Genomic DNA, 21,146 nt, shown 5'->3' with positions numbered 1-21,146 from the left:
CATTTTTACCAAATATATACAACTAAAAGCATCATTATTAGTAATCTAAACTTATGCTTTTCAATTTGTAAAATATTTTTTTTTTTCAAGAAAGAGGTTGATCCCACTGTATGTATATATTCCTCCCCAAAAGATCATTTCTTTAGGTATACTCCGAAGTTCTGAGAGAATCAGGAAATGAATAATTGTTCTGATTATATAAAGAACAAAGTGGTCAACATCACTAATTTTTTCAAGAAAGTGGTCGATATCACTATATGTATTTTTTTTTTCATACAAAGATCTTTTCTTTAGGTATTTGAAAGCTCTGATAGGACAAAGAAATGTGTGATTTGCTTGATTATGATCGCGAAACATAATTTAATGACAAAACAGACATAATCCTTAGAACTCTTGCCATGTTAAAATAGATCTACCGAACTTAAAACTATAGTACTCCATCCGTCTCAATTTATATGAAGGTTTACCTATTTAGGGAGTCAAAATAAATTTTTTTACTATGATTTTCTTCAATTCTTTTCATAAATTGTGAATTATTAATTATGCAGACTTATAATACTTTTTATGGAAAAGGCTCAAATATGCAATCGAACTATCGGAAATGACTCATTTATGCCACTCATCAATAGTTTGGCACATTTATGCCATCGAACTTTCAAAAATGGTTCATTTATGCTACCCATCAATAGTTTGGCTCATTTCTGCCATCGCCCGCTACCAGAATGACTCATCCATGCCATTTTTTATTAACGCCGGTTTTATAATTCCAGATGACATGTGACCTCCAATTAGAGGTTTACGTCGTTTAATTAAAACTGCCCAATTTTAAACCCCAAATTAATAAAAAAAATCGACCCATACACCCTACCCACCCACAATCATAATCTAGTTGGAGGCCACGTGTCATATCTGGTATTGTAAAACCGGCGTTAATGAAAAATGGCATGGATGAGTCATTTTGGTAACAAGCGATGACATAAATGAGCCAAACTATTGATGAGTGGTATAAATGAGCCATTTCCGATAATTCGATGACATAAATGAGTCAAACTATTGACGAGTGACATAGATGAGTCATTTCCGATAGTTCGATGACATAGTTGAGCTTTTTCCGTACTTTTTATGTAGTTTTCAAATATTTAAATTTTATTATAACTTACTCGAAGAATCTATTGAGTCAAAGAAAGAGCTGCTTGAATCCCCGAATTGTTCAACCCTAATATAAATTGGGATGGATTTTTTTTAAAAAGTATTCACGGGGAAACTTGCAACTTAGCGTCTACAGTGGTTCAATAATTCAACTAGCAGCTATTAGTAACTTGAATCCCTAAGTCTAAGTTACCCAAATCTTGATTTAGTTGTATCTCAGTACTCCTCGCTGCAAACAAAAAAATATGAATCTTCCCTGGTATACTCTTCTAATTCCTCTGCTTGTTTTCATTTTCTTCCTTCATCAGTGGTTCTTTACTACCTCAAACGTCCAAAAAAAGTTACCACCATCCCCAAGAAAGCTTCCAATTATAGGAAATTTGCATCAACTTGGGACACATCCTCACCGTTCTCTCCATAAGCTTTCAGAAAAACATGGTCCAGTCATGCTACTTCACTTGGGAAGTAAGCCAATGCTCATTGCTTCCTCTGTTGAGGCTGCTCGTGATATCATGAAAACTCATGATCTCGTCTGGGCAAGCAGACCTAAATCCAGCATCATTGATAGACTCTTTTATCGCTCCAAGGACGTGGCCTTTAGTCCATTTGGTAAATATTGGAGGCAAGTTAGAAGTATTATGGTGCTTAACCTTCTCAGCAGTAAAAGAGTTCAATCTTTTCGTGGTGTCAGAGAAGATGAAACAACGAATATGATTGCAAAAATCAGGCAAGGTTGTGATTCTTTGATGAAATATCCTCCATAGCTGTTCAACAACCTTCTAAATTGAAAGAGACGGACAGAACATATTCACGTTAAGTTGACACACGCTCAACATTTTTTGGACAAAACATATTTGGGCCTTCTGAATTTTACACATTATTGGGCTCATATTAATCTTGGGCCTCCGGTACACACAAACTAAATTACTTTCTCTTCAGCCCAACAATGTGACACATAGTATAATTAGGATACACTCTACCATACAATATAATATGGCACTTGAATGAGACAAAGTTAGTTAGGATAATTTGCAGATTTATTTTATTTATTTACATTCCTTGTACAGTATAGAATTTACATTTCCAGTCCCTAGTTTAGTAGCATAAATAGATACAACAGTGTATACAATACATCAGAGAAATATACAAAATAAAAATAAAAAATCCAGTTGTGTTGTTTAAATTCTCTCATTTCTTCATGGTATCAGAGCAAGCTCTAGTATAGACCTGTTCTTCAACTTTTTTTTTCTCTCTTTTTCAACTTCAAAATGGGAGAAAACTCTTCCTCCAGTCAGATCTCAAGTAGATCTGCTGAGAAAACAACATCTGATGTTGTTCCTCCCAATCACCCCTATTATTTGAACCCCTCAGATTCACCCGGAACGAATTTGTTGAATGTGTGTTTTGATGGATCAAGTTATGGCAACTGGAAAAGGGGAATATTGATTTCACTATCAGCCAAAAACAAATTGTGTTTTATAAATGAAAAATCTGAAATTCCAGATGAAAACTCACCCTTTTTTGACCAGTGGAGAAGATGCAATGACATGGTCATTGCATGGCTGTTGAACTCTTTGACGAAAGATATTTCAGAAAGTCTATTGTATTCACAGACAGCTTCAGATCTGTGGCATGAATTGGAGGAGAGATATGGTCAGCCAGATGGTTCAAAATTATTTCAAATACAGAGAGACTTAAACAACATTGCACAAGGTACAAGTGATGTTGCAAACTATTTCAACAAATTAAAAAAGTTATGGGATCAACAGAGAGTTCTCAACACATTTATGAACTGTACCTGTGATTGCAAGTGTGGAGCAAAAGAACATAATCACAAAATGAATGAGGACATCAAACTCATGCAATTTCTCATGGGTTTGAATGAAGCATATTCAACAATTAGGGCAAATATCCTAATGATGAAACCATTACCCAACACAAGTCAGACTTACTCAATCTTGCTAAATCAAGAATCACAAAGGGAGGTGCATTTTGGGAACTTCTCTACACCTGAATCATCTGCTTTTAGTGTCAACAAATGGAATGATCCTAGGAACTTTAATTCTAAGAAGGAGAATCCACAGCCTTTTTACCAACAGTCCTCTAATCCCAGGAATTTTCAGAATACAAGTTCTGGTAACAACTTGTTCTGCACCTATTGTAAGAAGACAAATCATACTAGACAAGGCTGCTATAGATTAATAGGGTACCCCTCGGATTTCAAGTTCACAAACAAGCAAAAGAAGCCTTTCAACAATGCCAGAGCAAATGCAACTACTGCAGTTGAGGACATGAGTTCAGGACCTATTTCTACTTTACAAGAAAAAAATGCCATTATCAGTGATGTTCAGGGAACTAGAATGAATGGGCACAAGAAACCTACTGGTTTTAATATTCAGGATTTTTCTAAGGAGCAATGTGAACAACTCATTCATATGTTCAGATCAGTACAGAATGGAACTGGTACAGAGGAACAACATAGTGCAAATATGGCTGGTATTTCTGCTTTTTTTTCAGCCTACACTTCCTATCTCATAAAATTCCAATCAAGCCCCTGGATAATAGATACAGGGGCCTCACATCACATGAGTTTTGACAAAACAGTTTTTCACAATTTCAAATCACTGCCCAGTCCTATTTCTGTCACTTTACCAAATTCTTACAAGGTCACAGTCAAATATGTTGGAGATGTTAGTCTAACAGAACATATTACTTTATTTAATGTCTTCTATGTGCCTTCTTTTAAGCATAATCTCTTCTCTGTGAGTCAGTTTGTGCAGGAAACTGAGTTAGAAATTCTTTTCACTAAAATAGGGTGTTTCATACAGGGCCATACAATGCAGAGGAGACAGATTTTTGGTGAAGCTGTTGGAGGTCTATATTTACTGAAGAATGACACATCTACGTCTACATCCAGTCTTTCCAAACCCCCAGTCTCTTTAAATAGCAAATCTAGTTCATTTTCTGCCAATAGTCCTGTAGTTTCTGGTGTTGAGTCTTTGCCTTGCTTGCCAAGTACTATTTCAAATGAATGTACTCCTAATTCCATTAATGAAATGAATTTCAGTTCAGCAAACACTTCTTCTAACAGACTTTGGCACTTTAGATTAGGTCATTTACCTTATGCTTCATTGAAAAATATGCATGGTATTAATTTGCAACAGTCCAAGTACCATGATTTTCCCTGTGATGTATGTCCTATGGCTAGACAATCCAAGTTACCATTTCCTACCAGTATCATTACTTCACATGACTGTTTTGACATGATTCATATAGACACATGGGGACCCTACAAAACTCCAACCTATAAAGGGGAGAAATACTTTCTTACTATTGTTGATGATTTTTCTAGAACAACTTGGACTTATCTCTTGTCTACAAAATCAAATGCTTTCCCAATTTTGAAGTTCTTTTTAGCCTATGTTGAGAGACAATTTGGGAAGAAAGTTAAAGTTGTGAGATCAGACAATGCCTATGAATTGGGGTCTGGGACTTTGCCTACAAATTTCTTTTCTTCTCAAGGGATTGTGCACCAAACATCCTGTGTTGCTACCCCACAACAAAATGGGGTAGCTGAGAGGAAACACAGGCACCTTCTAGAGATATGTAGGGCACTTATGTATCAATCTCATTTAAAACCATGCTACTGGGGGGAAGCCCTGTTAACAGCCACACACATTATTAACATTCTCCCTTCCACTGTTCTTAATCATCTCACACCATATGAGAAACTCTTCCACAAGCCCCCCAGTTACACACATTTAAAAACCTTCGGTTGCCTAGTTTTTGTGTCAACATTGTCTAAAAATAGAGACAAACTATCTCCAAGGGCTATCCCTGGAGTATTTCTGGGTTACCCATTTGGCAAAAAGGGTTATAAAGTGCTCAATCTTATTACCAAACAAGTCATTATTAGTAGAGATGTAAAGTTTTATGAATACGTCTTTCCTTTTGCTCACACTGTGCCTATGTCACAACTGTTTCCTGGTTCTTTTAAGTCTAATGTTTCCATTCCTCTTGATCCTACGGTCTATTCCCCTGCTTCACCTACTGATTTTTCTAATTCATCTCAGTCACCCGATGATCCCAGCAATTCTTCCCCTCTACCAGTTTCTAGTCCCTCTAATTCTTCAGCCCAATCTCCTGATAATTCACTACATCATTCTCCTTCTAACTCACCAAGTACTCCTGCCCCTACAGTGGATGTGTCATCTACAGTACAAGACTTACGCAGAACGACCAGAAAATCTGTTTTTCCCTCTCATTTGTCTGATTTTATATGTGACAATGCTTTTTCAGTCATTTCCCCTAACCCATCTACTTTACCCCTGCATTCTTTTTCCTTTGCACTTCTAAGCACAGAAAACCAACAAATTTTACATTCCATTGAGCATATCACAGAGCCAGTCACTTACCAACAGGCCATGTGTCATCCGGGTTGGAAACTTGCCATGGATGATGAAATCCGAGCTCTTATTTCTAATTCTACATGGGACGAGGTACTCCTGCCCCCAGGTAAGAAACCTTTACCCTGCAAATGGGTATACAAGATAAAATTGAAGTCAAATGGTGAATTGGAACGATTGAAAGCTCGTTTAGTTGTGCGAGGTGATATACAACGCGAAGGGGTCGATTATACAGAAACATACTCACCTGTTGTTAAGATGACCACAATTCGGTGCATCCTTGCAGTTGCAGTCAAAAAATCCTGGCCACTTTTTCAACTGGACGTGAACAACGCCTTTTTACACGGCGATTTAGATGAAGAAGTATTCATGCGCTACCCTCCTGGCATGACACCACCTTCTCCCTCACATGTGGTCCGTTTACGAAAATCCTTGTACGGGCTCAAACAGGCATCGCGCCAGTGGTATGCAAGGTTATCTTCAGCCTTGGGAACTCGGGGTTTCATTTCGTCTTTGAACGACTATACTCTTTTTTACAAGTCTTCTGGGAATCTTGTCACCATCCTTGCAGTATATGTTGATGATATACTCTTAACTGGGAAAAATCAACAAGAAATCAGTGAGCTTAAGGTCTTTCTCAACAATGAATTCAAAATCAGAGATTTAGGTGTTGCCAGTTATTTTCTTGGTATGGAATTGTTGCACTTACCAGATGGATTGCTTGTGACTCAACGAAAATTCGCCATGGATCTTCTTTTGGAATATCCCGATCTTCCTTCCCACCCTGCTTCCACTCCCTTGGACCCTACTCTCAAACTCACCATAACTTCCGGTGAACCACTACCAAACCCCACTTTCTACCGTCGTCTATTGGGTCAACTCAACTTCCTCACGCACACTCGTCCTGATCTTGCTTTTGTAGTCCAAACTCTCAGCCAGTATATGCAACACCCTCACACTGGTCACCTTCAGGCAGCCTTCCTGTCACGACCCAGCCCCGTGGGCCGCGACTGGTGCCCTACTTGGACACCCAGACAGACAAACATATCAAATCGTAACACACTTATCCAAATCAAATCACAAACAGATAGCATATACGGCCATAATTACTATATGCCGTCTCAAACTATATCAAACTGTTCAAACACATCTCAACGCAACCGTATGCAGATATATATGTACGCCGACAAGGCTTTATTTCAGATTTAGGTAATTTCCAGAAAAATTTCGGCAGAGTTTCCTTTGTTTTACGGACTATCCAATATACCCTGCACGCAGAAAATACCAACAAAAGCCACACAGGGCTAACCAAGCAATATATAAACGAATGCGGACGGCGTATAGGATCGCCCAAACAACATATGCGGACCGGCCGCCTCGGCGTATGGGATCGCCCAAACGACATGTACATACATCCATACAGAAAGACCCTAACCCACAAACATGTCCACAGACCTCTAAACAGACCGACAGAATCATATGACGGGACAGGGCCCCGCCGTACCCCTGAACAAATACATATATACATAGCGAACAAATGTATACCAAAATGTGTGCTCTGAAATGAGAAGAGCACTCCAAACAGCAGAAGAGGATGTCCTAAATGGGTAGATCACCAAACTGTGCGTCTGTACCTGCGGGCATGAAACGCAGCCCCCCCCCCCCCCCCCCCCCCGAAGAAAGGGGGGTCAGTACGAAATATGTACTGAGTATGCAAAGCAGAATATACAGAAAACAAACCTGAGACATAAACGAAGCAGAAGTGCCGAACATAAGTACAAATCCAATCATATCAAAATGTTTAGTTTCAAACATGTAAGTCATGCATAGGGTACAGAAGAATATGGTCGCCCTCCCGTCGATGGCGCCATAACACAACATAACACCAGAAAGTTTCAAATCTCTGTATCCCCGTCACATATCACATCACAACATAACGCCATACACAGCATAACACCAAATATATGTGGAACCCGACCCTCATTAGCGAGTAGCTCGGAGAACCATAACACAACATAACTTCAGAGTATATCAAAGTGCGCACGATAACAGAACCGGCCCGGGAACCGGCGAAAGATATAACAGAACGCACGAGTAGAGTCGTGAGTAGTCATATGCATAAAATCATTATCATAAATTCAAACATAAGTAAAAATGATCATATTTGAAAATCGAAATAATAGTCTTAACAAATTCTTTCCAAAGTTTCCAAATTTCATAAAGGAAAGTCGCGGGACCCACGGGTGGGTATTTACCCGAGTCGGGCCCGCCTATAGAAAACATACATATCATATGTCATATAGACTTCTACAAAAATATTTGAGTAATCCGAGCATATTTGTGAAAGGTATGGCATTCCAAAAATTACGAACTTCTTTAAAGTGAACCCTTTTTATGCAAAATTCGGAAAACGATTATTTCAAAGACATAAGGGTTCATATTTCATCAAATCATACATAAGAGTGTCAAAGAACATATACGAATCAAAACATGCTCGGATTTCGGATTTGGAATTTCCTTAAGGCTCTAATTTAGCCTATGTAAAACTAAGACATGCCAAAAAGAAAGGAGGTTACTTTACATACCTCGTACGCACTCCAAGCTAGCCGATCTAAAGTTAATCCCAATCTACGCCTCGGGCTCCTCAAGGTCTACAAATATGCCAACGAATATCCAATATTAACCATAGGCACTTAAGCAATTATTCATTCCAAACTAACTCTAAATCCTATGGAAAATTCGGCAGCATTTCCCCTGTAAATAGGCCATCCCGAGAATTTAACTCGCTCAAAATCAACAACAACAACCACAATAACCAACCTAGCAACTCCAATATCCAATCCGAAAGACAATATTACATTAATACTCTCTTTTTCATCATTCGACAACTTTCCAAATATTCAATTAATGGCTTACCTTCAAGCCAACATCAACGCCTATACATTCAAATACCAACCCAAACACATACTAACAACATTCAAGAACATTCTAAACAATTCACATAATATTTCCAACGATCCAACAATTTCTCCAAATTGGGCCGAAAACAGCCCCAAAACCGAGAGCAGCCCCTTTACGACATTCCTCATTTTCAAGTCATGATTTGTATCAACAATCTACACTATAACGATATAATTCTCATAAATATAAAGATTGCATTAATTTCACAAAATTCTCCAAATCAGTCCGCAATATTCACCATATCAATTTGGGACATTAAACTCTCATTTCCAAACTAGAATTCATAACGACGACAACTAAAACACTAAGCGATATTGATTCATCCTTTGCCAAACATTGGGGCTATACACGGCCACACTACACACATATACATATATTAATGATTTTTATTCTCTTCTCCACTCTACAACAATCAAACATGCTACAATTTTTTTTTTTATTCATTAACCCAATCACACCCCCATTTACACGGCTAACTCCCCAAGCACACAACCCACTTCCAACATACGATATTTCACCAATTTCATCCATATTAACATACCATAATATGCATAAAACATTTATATCCCATAAAACAATAGAAATTTTTACCTTTGTTCTTTACTCCACAAGAAAGTTAGGGTTTGCGATTTACAAAAATGGATGGTTTGATCGCTCCAATAATGCTTCCACGCTACTTAGGGACCTCCAAATAGTGGGTTAACACCAAGGAATTATTTTTGGGAAGGCTAGAAATGGGGTTGGATTTTTCTCCTCTTGTCGTGAATAGTGACGCCGTGAACAGTGTGTCGTGAACAGTTCCGCCGTCGTGAACAGTTCCGGCGTGAACGGCGTGAACAGTAGCCGCCGTGAACAGTCCGGCGTCGTGAACAGTGACCGAACTTCTCTCTCTCTCTCTCTCTAGTTTGAGAGCTTCTCTCACTAACTCTATTTTGATGGATGAATTTTGTGAATGAAATGGTGTATTATGAGTCATCTTATGACCATATATATGTAGCCCATAACATTGACACATGTCCCACTAATTTAGTTGGTTAACTTTAATTAATCAATATGTGCCACTTAATAACTTAATCATAGTTAAATAAATCTCTAATCTCCACTAATATTTTCATACTAGTTGAAACTTATAAACACTCGTGCACTCATTAAAATTGAGAATTAAAAGTTCCTATTACATATCCCAAAATAATCCCGTCCTTAACTTATGTCGATTAACTTATGAATAATTTGACGTATAAAAATACGGGGTATAACATTCTTCCCCCCTTTAGAACATTCGTCCTCGAATGTTAAACTGGTCCTGAACTCCCAATACTTACTCAAGTGTTCTCTTATTTAATTATGCTCCTCACGTGCCTCTTTCATTGGTTGATTCGCTTTAATCCATTATAACGTACTCCAGGTCTTTACATAGTCATTCCTGTAATATTTCCTCTTTCTGTTGCTTCCCGAGGTAATAATTCCACGTCATTGCCTTCACTCTCCTCTTACTTCGCTGTCCGTTGTCAGTTGTATTGCGAGCTCTTCCGTTGAAATATTACTTTCTTCCTTGTGCGCTTAGTCTTAACTTGACTCCTTCTTCTTCCAATTAATCCTCCTCTTCCTGTGTTCGCTTTCACTTTTGTTACCACTTGACTTTTATCCTAAATTTTCCCTATAGAACTTTGTTAGTCTTTCTTATTTTATATTTGCTTTCCCGTTTCACACTAATCACATCATATCCTCTAGTTACTTCCTTGCTAGGCTTCACTCACTTCTATAACAATCCTTATGGTTTTCATATTACATCCTGCGGACTAGGCGTACCTAACCCTTCACCTTTTCTGATTGATCTTGCCCCATCGGTATAAACTTTCAAGGCACATTATGAACCTATATTTCATTCTCCTTTTTACTTATTCCCGGAAAAATTTGGGCAGAGGTTCCTCTGTATTTCTTACTATTCCAAAACCTGTACACAGAAAATACCAACCATGCCTCACAGGGCCAACACATATACGTATTTATATATCATATCATATCACATCGTAGCCACACAAGGCTAATAATTACAAATAAAAGTATACAGATGTCGAGACTTACCTCACATGCCCACCTCAAACGGCACCGGTGACATTTCCCGGTTTATTTTCTTTTCAACCTTCAACTTTATATTTCCATCATACTTCAAATAACTTCTCCAATACACCTCTTTCGCACCATTACTTACCTGCGCACTGTGTAGCTTCCCATATCATCAATCACTGTCTTCTGTCGATACCGTTCTTCGGCTGAAATCAAGGGTTAGTAACAAAAGGGAATTCATTTCCTACGGCTGGCTCTATCGCACGATCTAAGATCCAAAGAAAGGTAACATCCTAAATGTCCTGTAGCCTCCTGTTTATAGATGTGGTGCACAACACACCGATAAACAAGACTCTACTAGACACGGTCTGTAGACATTCCTAGGACAAACCGCTCTGATACCACTTCTGTCACGACCCAGCCCCGTGGGCCGCGACTGGTGCCCTACTTGGACACCCAGACAGACAAACATATCAAATCGTACACACTTATCCAAATCAAATCACAAACAGATAGCATATACGGCCATAATTACTATATGCCGTCTCAAACTATATCAAACTGTTCAAACACATCTCAACGCAACCGTATGCAGATATATATGTACGCCGACAAGGCTTTATTTCAGATTTAGGTAATTTCCAGAAAAATTTCGGCAGAGTTTCCTTTGTTTTACGGACGATCCAATATACCCTGCACGCAGAAAATACCAACAAAAGCCACACAGGGCTAACCAAGCAATATATAAACGTATGCGGACCGGCCGCCTCGGCGTATAGGATCGCCCAAACAACATATGCGGACCGGCCGCCTCGGCGTATGGGATCGCCCAAACGACATGTACATACATCCATACAGAAAGACCCTAACCCACAAACATGTCCACAGACCTCTAAACAGACCGACAGAATCATATGACGGGACAGGGCCCCGCCGTACCCCTGAACAAATACATATATACATAGCGAACAAATGTATACCAAAATGTGTGCTCTGAAATGAGAAGAGCACTCCAAACAGCAGAAGAGGATGTCCTAAATGGGTAGATCACCAAACTGTGCGTCTGTACCTGCGGGCATGAAACGCAGCCCCCCCCCCCCCCCCCCCCGAAGAAAGGGGGGTCAGTACGAAATATGTACTGAGTATGCAAAGCAGAATATACAGAAAACAAACCTGAGACATAAACGAAGCAGAAGTGCCGAACATAAGTACAAATCCAATCATATCAAAATGTTTAGTTTCAAACATGTAAGTCATGCATAGGGTACAGAAGAATATGGTCGCCCTCCCGTCGATGGCGCCATAACACAGCATAACACCAGAAAGTTTCAAATCTCCGTATCCCCGTCACATATCACATCACAACATAACGCCATACACAGCATAACACCAAATATATGTGGAACCCGACCCTCATTAGCGAGTAGCTCGGAGAACCATAACACAACATAACTTCGGAGTATATCAAAGTGCGCACGATAACAGAACCGGCCCGGGAACCGGCGAAAGATATAACAGAACGCACGAGTAGAGTCGTGAGTAGTCATATGCATAAAATCATTATCATAAATTCAAACATAAGTAAAAATGATCATATTTGAAAATCGAAATAATAGTCTTAACAAATTCTTTCCAAAGTTTCCAAATTTCATAAAGGAAAGTCGCGGGACCCACGGGTGGGTATTTACCCGAGTCGGGCCCGCCTATAGAAAACATACATATCATATGTCATATAGACTTCTATAAAAATATTTGAGTAATCCGAGCATATTTGTGAAAGGTATGGCATTCCAAAAATTACGAACTTCTTTAAAGTGAACCCTTTTTATGCAAAATTCGGAAAACGATTATTTCAAAGACATAAGGGTTCATATTTCATCAAATCATACATAAGAGTGCCAAAGAACATATACGAATCAAAACATGCTCGGATTTCGGATTTGGAATTTCCTTAAGGCTCTAATTTAGCCTATGTAAAACTAAGACATGCCAAAAAGAAAGGAGGTTACTTTACATACCTCGTACGCACTCCAAGCTAGCCGATCTAAAGTTAATCCCAATCTACGCCTCGGGCTCCTCAAGGTCTACAAATATGCCAACGAATATCCAATATTAACCATAGGCACTTAAGCAATTATTCATTCCAAACTAACTCTAAATCCTATGGAAAATTCGGCAGCATTTCCCCTGTAAATAGGTCATCCCGAGAATTTAACTCGCTCAAAATCAACAACAACAACCACAATAACCAACCTAGCAACTCCAATAACCAATCCGAAAGACAATATTACATTAATACTCTCTTTTTCATCATTCGACAACTTTCCAAATATTCAATTAATGGCTTACCTTCAAGCCAACATCAACGCCTATACATTCAAATACTAACCCAAACACATACTAACAACATTCAAGAACATTCTAAACAATTCACATAATATTTCCAACGATCCAACAATTTCTCCAAATTGGGCCGAAAACAGCCCTAAAACCGAGAGCAGCCCCTTTACGACATTCCTCATTTTCAAGTCATGATTTGTATCAACAATCTACACTATAACGATATAATTCTCATAAATATAAAGATTGCATTAATTTCACAAAATTCTCCAAATCAGTCCGCAATATTCACCATATCAATTTGGGACATTAAACTCTCATTTCCAAACTAGAATTCATAACGACGACAACTAAAACACTAAGCGATATTGATTCATCCTTTGCCAAACATTGGGGCTATACACGGCCACACTACACACATATACATATATTAATGATTTTTATTCTCTTCTCCACTCTACAACAATCAAACATGCTACAATTTTTTTTTTATTCATTAACCCAATCACACCCCCATTTACACGGCTAACTCCCCAAGCACACAACCCACTTCCAACATACGATATTTCACCAATTTCATCCATATTAACATACCACAATATGCATAAAACATTTATATCCCATAAAACAATAGAAATTTTTACCTTTGTTCTTTACTCCACAAGAAAGTTAGGGTTTGCGATTTACAAAAATGGATGGTTTGATCGCTCCAATAATGCTTCCACGCTACTTAGGGACCTCCAAATAGTGGGTTAACACCAAGGAATTATTTTTGGGAAGGCTAGAAATGGGGTTGGATGTTTCTCCTCTTGTCGTGAATAGTGACGCCGTGAACAGTGTGTCGTGAACAGTTCCGCCGTCGTGAACAGTTCCGGCGTGAACGGCGTGAACAGTAGCCGCCGTGAACAGTCCGGCGTCGTGAACAGTGACCGAACTTCTCTCTCTCTCTCTCTCTAGTTTGAGAGCTTCTCTCACTAACTCTATTTTGATGGATGAATTTTGTGAATGAAATGGTGTATTATGAGTCATCTTATGACCATATATATGTAGCCCATAACATTGACACATGTCCCACTAATTTAGTTGGTTAACTTTAATTAATCAATATGTGCCACTTAATAACTTAATCATAGTTAAATAAATCTCTAATCTCCACTAATATTTTCATACTAGTTGAAACTTATAAACACTCGTGCACTCATTAAAATTGAGAATTAAAAGTTCCTATTACATATCCCAAAATAATCCCGTCCTTAACTTATGTCGATTAACTTATGAATAATTTGACGTATAAAAATACGGGGTATAACACTTCCATACCCTTCGCTATCTCCGTAAAGATCCAAGCTTGGGCCTTTTTATGAATTCTTCTCCTTCTCTTCAAGTACTTGGGTTCTGTGATGCCGATTGGGCCTCGTGATCCGACTCTAGATGCTCCGTCAGCGGCTTCTACATCAGTCTCGGCGACTCACCAGTGTCTTGGAAATCCAAGAAACAACCAGTCGTTTCTCTTTCCTCAACAGAATCTGAATACCGCTCTATGCGTCGTTTAGTAGCCGAGATCTCTTGGATCGTTCGTCTTCTCTCAGATCTCACTGTCTCACCTTCTCTTCCTGTTCCTCTACACTGCGACAACAGATCCGCCATATATATTGCAAAAAACCCCGTCTTTCACGAACGCACCAAGCACATCGAGCTTGATTGTCACTTCGTTCGTGAAAAACTCCTTGGTGGCCTTATCTCTCTCTCTTTTCTACCTTCCTCTTCCCAAATCGCAGATCTGTTCACCAAGGCTCTCGCCGGTCCTCTTCATCGTCATTTTCTTGTCAAGTTGGGTATCCGATCACCGGATACCAACTTGAGGGGGGCTGATGAAATATCCTCCATAGCTGTTCAACAACCTTCTAAATTGAAAGAGACGGACAGAACATATTCACGTTAAGTTGACACACGCTCAACCTTTTTTGGACAAAACATATTTGGGCCTTCTGAATTTTACACATTATTGGGCTCATATTAATCTTGGGCTTCCGGTACACACAAACTGAATTACTTTCTCTTCAGCCCAACAATGTGACACATAGTATAATTAGGATACACTCTACCATACAATATAATATGACACTTGAATGAGACAAAGTTAGTTAGGATAATTTGCAGATTTATTTTATTTATTTACATTCCTTGTACAGTATAGAATTTACATTTCCAGTCCCTAGTTTAGTAGCATAAATAGATACAACAGTGTATACAATACATCAGAGAAATATAAATAAAAAAAAAAATCCAGTTGTGTTGTTTAAATTCTCTCATTTCTTCATTCTTCGAGTTCAATAATATATTTGGGAGATCATTTATGTGCTCTCACTAATAACATAATTAGCCGAGTAGCCTTAGGGAGGACATATAATGAAAGGGAAAGTGGAATAGATGCAAAGGCCATCCTAGCAGAATTTGTTGAACTTGTAGGTTGTTTTAACGTTGGGGATTATATTCCGTGGCTTAAATGGATCAATAAAATCACTGGTTTGGACACCAAAGTGGAGAAAGTAGCTAAAAAGTTGGATACATTTTTAGAGAGTGTGATTGAAGAACACATTATTAGGAACAAGAAAAGAAAATACCGCACAGGTGAACCTAAAGACTTCGTGGACATTTTGCTAGAAATTCAAAATGGAAAGGAAACTGGCTTTCCTCTTCAAAGGGATTCATTGAAAGCTATCCTCTTGGTAAGAATCTCATTTTTTCTTCGCATTAGTTAATCCCACATAACAATATATCACCCTTATTGCTCTATTTCATAAGTTTAAGCTTAGTGAATGCAGATACTATTACTCCCTCCATTTCATAATAACTGGTATTTTTAACTTGGGTACACCCCTTAAGAAAATGACTCACTCCTAGAAAGTAAGATGTATTTTTACTAACTTACCCTTAATCAAACACCTTAAAAAAGAATTATGTTCTGTAATGGTTTTTTTGGTTAAGTAAAACTCTATATTTAAGTAAGGGTAAAGTTGGAAGAAAGAAATCGATATATTCTTAATTTTGTGAAATATCACTTATTTTGAAACAAAATGAAAGGGTAAAAACACCACTTATTATGAAACGGAGGGAGTATTATTAATTTTCTTGTATGAACATGTCGCAAATGTATACTATTTTAAATTTTATTTCGCGAAGTAAAATGATGGTGGTGAGACTACACACCAACAGTGCTTTTATGCGTATAGCCTCCATGGTCAGTGGCTATAATTCACATGTTGGAAAGCATGTGGAAGTAAGTGGAGCTTAAAAACTCAGTTTGTCATTTGATTTTGTGTTCATTTCCTATCATAGGATTCGTTTGCTGCTGGCACGGATACAACATATACAACTCTAGATTGGACAATGGCAGAGCTTTTGAGGCAGCCAAGAACCATGGAAACATTACAGAATGAAGTGCGACAATTAGCTCAAGGAAAATCGGAGATAACAGAGGATGATCTAAAATATATGCAGTATCTGAAAGCAGCAATCAAGGAAAGCCTCAGGCTTCATCCAGCAATTCCACTACTACTTCCTCGAGAATCAATGGAAGACGTGAAATTGTTAGGCTATTATCACATTCCTGCCCAAACTCAAGCCATTGTTAATGCTTGGGCTATCGGAAGAGACCCGTTATTGTGGGGAAATCCAGAGGAGTATCGGCCAGAGAGATTCTTAAATAGTGATATTCATGATGTCAAAGGACTAAACTGTGAGTTCATTCCCTTCGGAGCTGGTAGAAGGGGCTGCCCAGGAAGTAGTTTTGCTATTGCAGTAATTGACCTAGCAGTAGCGAAGCTTGTGCATAAGTTTAATTTTGCATTACCAGAAGGGTTAAAACCGGAGGATATGGATATGACTGAAAGCACCGGCATAACTACTCGTAGGAAATCACCTTTGCTAGTTGTGGCCACTCCATGTACTTAAGAGTTTATTACTCCATTTCTTACTATCTGGATCACAGATCTTATTCACCAATATTATCAATGAAACCTAGTTCCCAGCATGGCTAGTAGTTAGTAATAATTTCACTATATGTAACAAGTTTATTGGTCGACTCCCTTTTTGGGTGTTAGTCTTGTTTCAATTAATTTGAACGTTTTCGGAATACGAGAGTCAAACTTTATAATCTTGGCCGTAAGTTTTGACATAGATTTTTTAAGTTTGTAAAAATAAAATTTATATGTTTAGAAATTACATAAAAAGTATTATAAGTCATGATAATTTATAATTCAAATAACTTAAAAAAATATAAGAAAAACGTGGTCAAAGAATCACCTCATAGACTTCACATAAATTGAAACAGAGGGAATATGAGAATATGTTTTATGTTCTTTTATGCAATATTTCTTATTCTAACGTGCTCTTCGGATAATATTAATTTGTCAAAAAATTGAAGCTATTCTACACAGTAAGGGACCATAGCCCAAACGTTTTTTTTTTTTTTTTTTTTTTTTTTTTTTTTTTTTTTTTTATGGTTGTTGCTATTTATAACAAACTATCTTGCCAATAATTAATTATCCATCTAAGCTTTTCCACATTTAGTTGGTATATATTTGATTCCAAAAGAAGGGGAAAAAGAGACGCCTAGTATTTTGAAGGAATTTTTTTCTTTCTCAAAGGTAAATATTGGGCATGTTGTGTATTTTCTGAATTGGTTAGGTATAATATCTAGTGCGGGTAAGTATTTACCATTATATATTACATGTTTCAAAGGCTTGGGCCTTGATGAATTGGTAAGGACTGGTTCTTGAGGGATTTCTTCATCCAACTGACCCCTCTTCCTTTTTCAATAAATTGAAGTTGAAATACATCATCCCTATTTTACCCTCTGTTTTATGATTTTATAAATAATGACTAGGTAAAGGGTCAAATCGCAAAAGATAGAAGAATATGTAAATCAAAGAATTGTATACATTAAGGGTGCAAAATGCAAAGAACCCAAGTTTATTATCATTGTCTTCTCTAGTTAAATATATCAATAACTTATCAATGTACAACTAAAAGTATCATTAGTAGTACTATAAACTCACGCTTTCAATTTATAAATAATATTTTTTTCATGAAAGAGGTTGACACCACGATATGTATATTTTCCTCCCCAAAAGATCTTTTCTTTAGTATACTTTGAAGCTCTAAGAGAATCAGGAAATGAATAATTTGTTTTGATTATATAAAGAAGAAAAGTGGTCGACATCACTAATTTCTTCAAGAAAATTGAAGCTATCACTATATAAGTTTTTGAAGAGAGTGGTCGATATCACTATATGTATTTTTTTTCCACACAAAAGAACTTTTCTTTAGGTATTTTGAAGCTCTGAAAGAACCAAGAAATGTTTGATTTGCTTGATTATGATCACGAACCATAATATAATGACAAAACAGACATAATCCTTAGAACTCTTGCCATTTTAAAATAGATCTACCGAACTTACAACTATATTAATTATTTTAAACAAAAAAGTATTCACGGGGAAAGCTTGCAAGCCAGCGTCTACAGTGGATCAATAATTCAACTTGTAGCTATATATTAGTAACTTGAATTCCCAAGTCTAAGTACTCAAATCTTGATTTCATTGTATCTCAATACTCCTTGCTACAACAACAAAAAATGGATATCCCCTGGTATTCTCTTCTAATTCCTCTGCTTGTTTTCATTTTCTTCCTTCATCAGTGCTTCTTTACTACCTCAAACGTCCAAAAACAGTTACCACCATCCCCAAGAAAGCTTCCAATTATAGGAAATTTGCATCAACTTGGGTCACATCCTCATCGTTCTCTCCATAAACTATCTGAAAAATATGGTCCAGTCATGCTACTTCACTTAGGCAGTAAGCCAGTCATTGTTGCTTCCTCTGTCGATGCTGCTCGTGATATCATGAAAACTCACGATCTCGTCTGGGCAAGCAGACCTAAATCCAGCATCGCTGATAGACTCTTTTATCGCTCCAAGGACGTGGCCTTTAGTCCCTTTGGTGAATATTGGAGGCAAGTTAGAAGTATTACTGTGCTTCACCTTCTCAGTAATAAAAGAGTTCAATCTTTTCGTGATGTCAGAGAAGAAGAAACATCCAACGTAATTGCAAAAATCAGGCAAGAGTGTGATTCTTTGAGTTCAGTGATAGATTTGAGCGTTAGTTTATATTCTCTGACTAATAACATAATTAGCAGAGTGTCCTTCGGGAGGAAATATAATGAAGGGGAAAGTGGAATAGATGGTAAGACCATCCTAGAAAAACTAGTTGAACTTATAGGTTCTTTTAACGTCGGGGATTATGTTCCATGGCTTGAATGGGTCAATAAAATCACTGGTTTAGATATCAAAGTGGAGAAAGTAGCTAAAGAGTTGGATGCATTCTTGGAGAGTGTGATTGAAGAACACATTATCAGGAACAAGAAAAGAGAATACCGCCCGGGTAAAGCTAAAGACTTTGTGGACGTTTTGCTAGAAATTCAAAATGGAAAGGAAACCGGGTTTCCTCTTCAAAGGGATTCATTAAAAGCTATCCTCTTGGTAAGAATCTCGTATTTCCTAGGCATTGTTTAACGTTTTAAAAGAAAGTTGAAACTCACATGGAATTTGTCTAGAACCAGAGGTGTTAGTTCTTGACTGTCCTATAATATCATAGAGGGTTAGAATAAGGGAGACACTTACTCTATCTATAGTTTATGCATTGGAGGGGGTAAATTCAGAGGCAGATTCGGGATTTAAATTCTATAAGTTTAACCTTTTAAGATTTTTAGCATTGAACCCGTTTTATTTTTGAAGTTATGGTTCCATGTCTACTATTTATTGTAATTTTAATAAATATTTACTCATAAATTTATATTTCGCGTCGAAAGTTATGGGTTCAATTAAAATGTTACATCCGCCCCTGGGTCAATTGATTTTGTAGCCCTTTACAAATTTTTAAAGAGGTATTCAAATGGTAAAGGGCTATGTTCTACCATTTCCTCTCAGGACTGTTGACCCTTAAGCCCTAAGAACATTACATGCACGTGGAAGTAAATGGAGCTAAAAAATGTTGTCTGCCATTTGATGTCATGTTCATTTTCTATCATAGGATTCGTTTGCTGCTGGCACGGATTCAACATATACAACTCTAGGTTGGACAATGACAGAGCTTTTAAGGCATCCAAAAGCCATGGAAACATTACAAAATGAAGTGAGGGGATTAGTCCAAGGGAAAGAAGAGATAAAAGAGGATGACTTGGGAAATATGCAATATCTGAGAGCTGTTATCAAAGAGACCCTCAGGATTCATCCACCCAATGCACTACTACTTCCTCGAGAATCAATGGAAGACGTGAAATTATTAGGCTATTATCACATACCTGCTAGAACTCAAGCCATTATTAATGCTTGGGCGATCGGAAGAGACCCGTTATTGTGGGAAAATCCAGAGGAATATCGACCAGAGAGATTCTTAAATAGTGATATTGATGTCAAAGGACTAAACTTTGAGTTCATTCCCTTCGGAGCTGGCAGAAGGGGCTGCCCAGGAAGTACTTTTGCTATCGCGGTAATTGAGCTAGCATTAGCAAGGCTTGTGCATGAGTTTAATTTTGCATTACCAGAAGGGATAAAGCCGGAGGATTTGGATATGACTGAAAGCACTGGCATCACTATTCACAGGAAATCACCTTTACTAGTAGTGGCCACTCCATGCTCTAGTTAGGAGTTTATTTTTCTCCATTTCTTACTATCTAGATCACTGATCTTGTTCACCAATAGTTATTATCAATAAAACATACTGTACTAGTTCCCACCGTTGCTAGTAATAATTTCACCATATGTTACAAGTTTAGCGGTTGACTCCCTTTTTGGGTGTTAGTACATCTGTTTTATGTTCTTTTATGCAATATTTCTTGTTCTAGCATGCTCCGGGATAACATTTTTGTGTCAAAGAAAATTGAAGTTATTCTACACGTAATTGGTATTTTTTATTTTTTTTTACTATTTAATAATTAACCATCTTTCCATTCGATATTTCACTAATCAACTGAATTATTGGGGCGTGCCGTGTGTTTTTTTGAGCAGTATTATATACCATATGTTTCAAAGGTTTGGGCCCTGAATCGGTAAGAACTGGTTCTTGATGGATTTCTTCATCCAACTCATGAACCCCCCTCCTTTTTTCAATGAACTAGATGGCGTACGCCCGTGCTGCGCACAGGTCAACACTTTGGATTATA

The 21,146-nt window shown here is 37.7% G+C and overlaps 3 protein-coding genes across 3 annotated transcripts; all 3 read left to right on the top strand.

Moving 5' to 3' along the window:
- Nucleotides 1-1,394: 1,394 nt before the first annotated feature.
- Nucleotides 1,395-1,913, top strand: LOC132631368 (cytochrome P450 71A3-like). Its single transcript, XM_060346949.1, has one exon. It carries the CDS (start codon nucleotides 1,395-1,397, stop codon nucleotides 1,911-1,913), a length of 519 nt encoding a protein of 172 aa, XP_060202932.1.
- Nucleotides 1,914-15,247: 13,334 nt separating this feature from the next.
- LOC132631365 (cytochrome P450 71A4-like) lies at nucleotides 15,248-16,954 on the top strand (the record flags this gene model as incomplete). The annotated part of the gene is made up of 2 exons (XM_060346948.1): nucleotides 15,248-15,652; nucleotides 16,263-16,954. Coding segments are annotated over 2 exons (1,020 nt in total), but the record flags the coding sequence as incomplete, so codon positions are not given.
- Nucleotides 16,955-18,526: 1,572 nt separating this feature from the next.
- Nucleotides 18,527-20,827, top strand: LOC132634189 (cytochrome P450 71A4-like). Its single transcript, XM_060350479.1, has 2 exons — nucleotides 18,527-19,464; nucleotides 20,015-20,827. The coding sequence occupies exons 1-2, from the start codon at nucleotides 18,562-18,564 to the stop codon at nucleotides 20,627-20,629; spliced, it is 1,518 nt and encodes a 505-aa protein (XP_060206462.1). The 5' UTR covers nucleotides 18,527-18,561; the 3' UTR covers nucleotides 20,630-20,827.
- The last annotated feature ends 319 nt before the right edge of the window (nucleotides 20,828-21,146 follow it).

This window comes from Lycium barbarum, chromosome 3 (genome assembly GCF_019175385.1).
Source record: "Lycium barbarum isolate Lr01 chromosome 3, ASM1917538v2, whole genome shotgun sequence".
In the NCBI taxonomy this organism is placed as follows: Eukaryota; Viridiplantae; Streptophyta; class Magnoliopsida; order Solanales; family Solanaceae; genus Lycium; species Lycium barbarum.
Note: the sequence above shows the minus strand (reverse complement) of the source record. Positions and strands in the feature narration are given on the sequence as shown.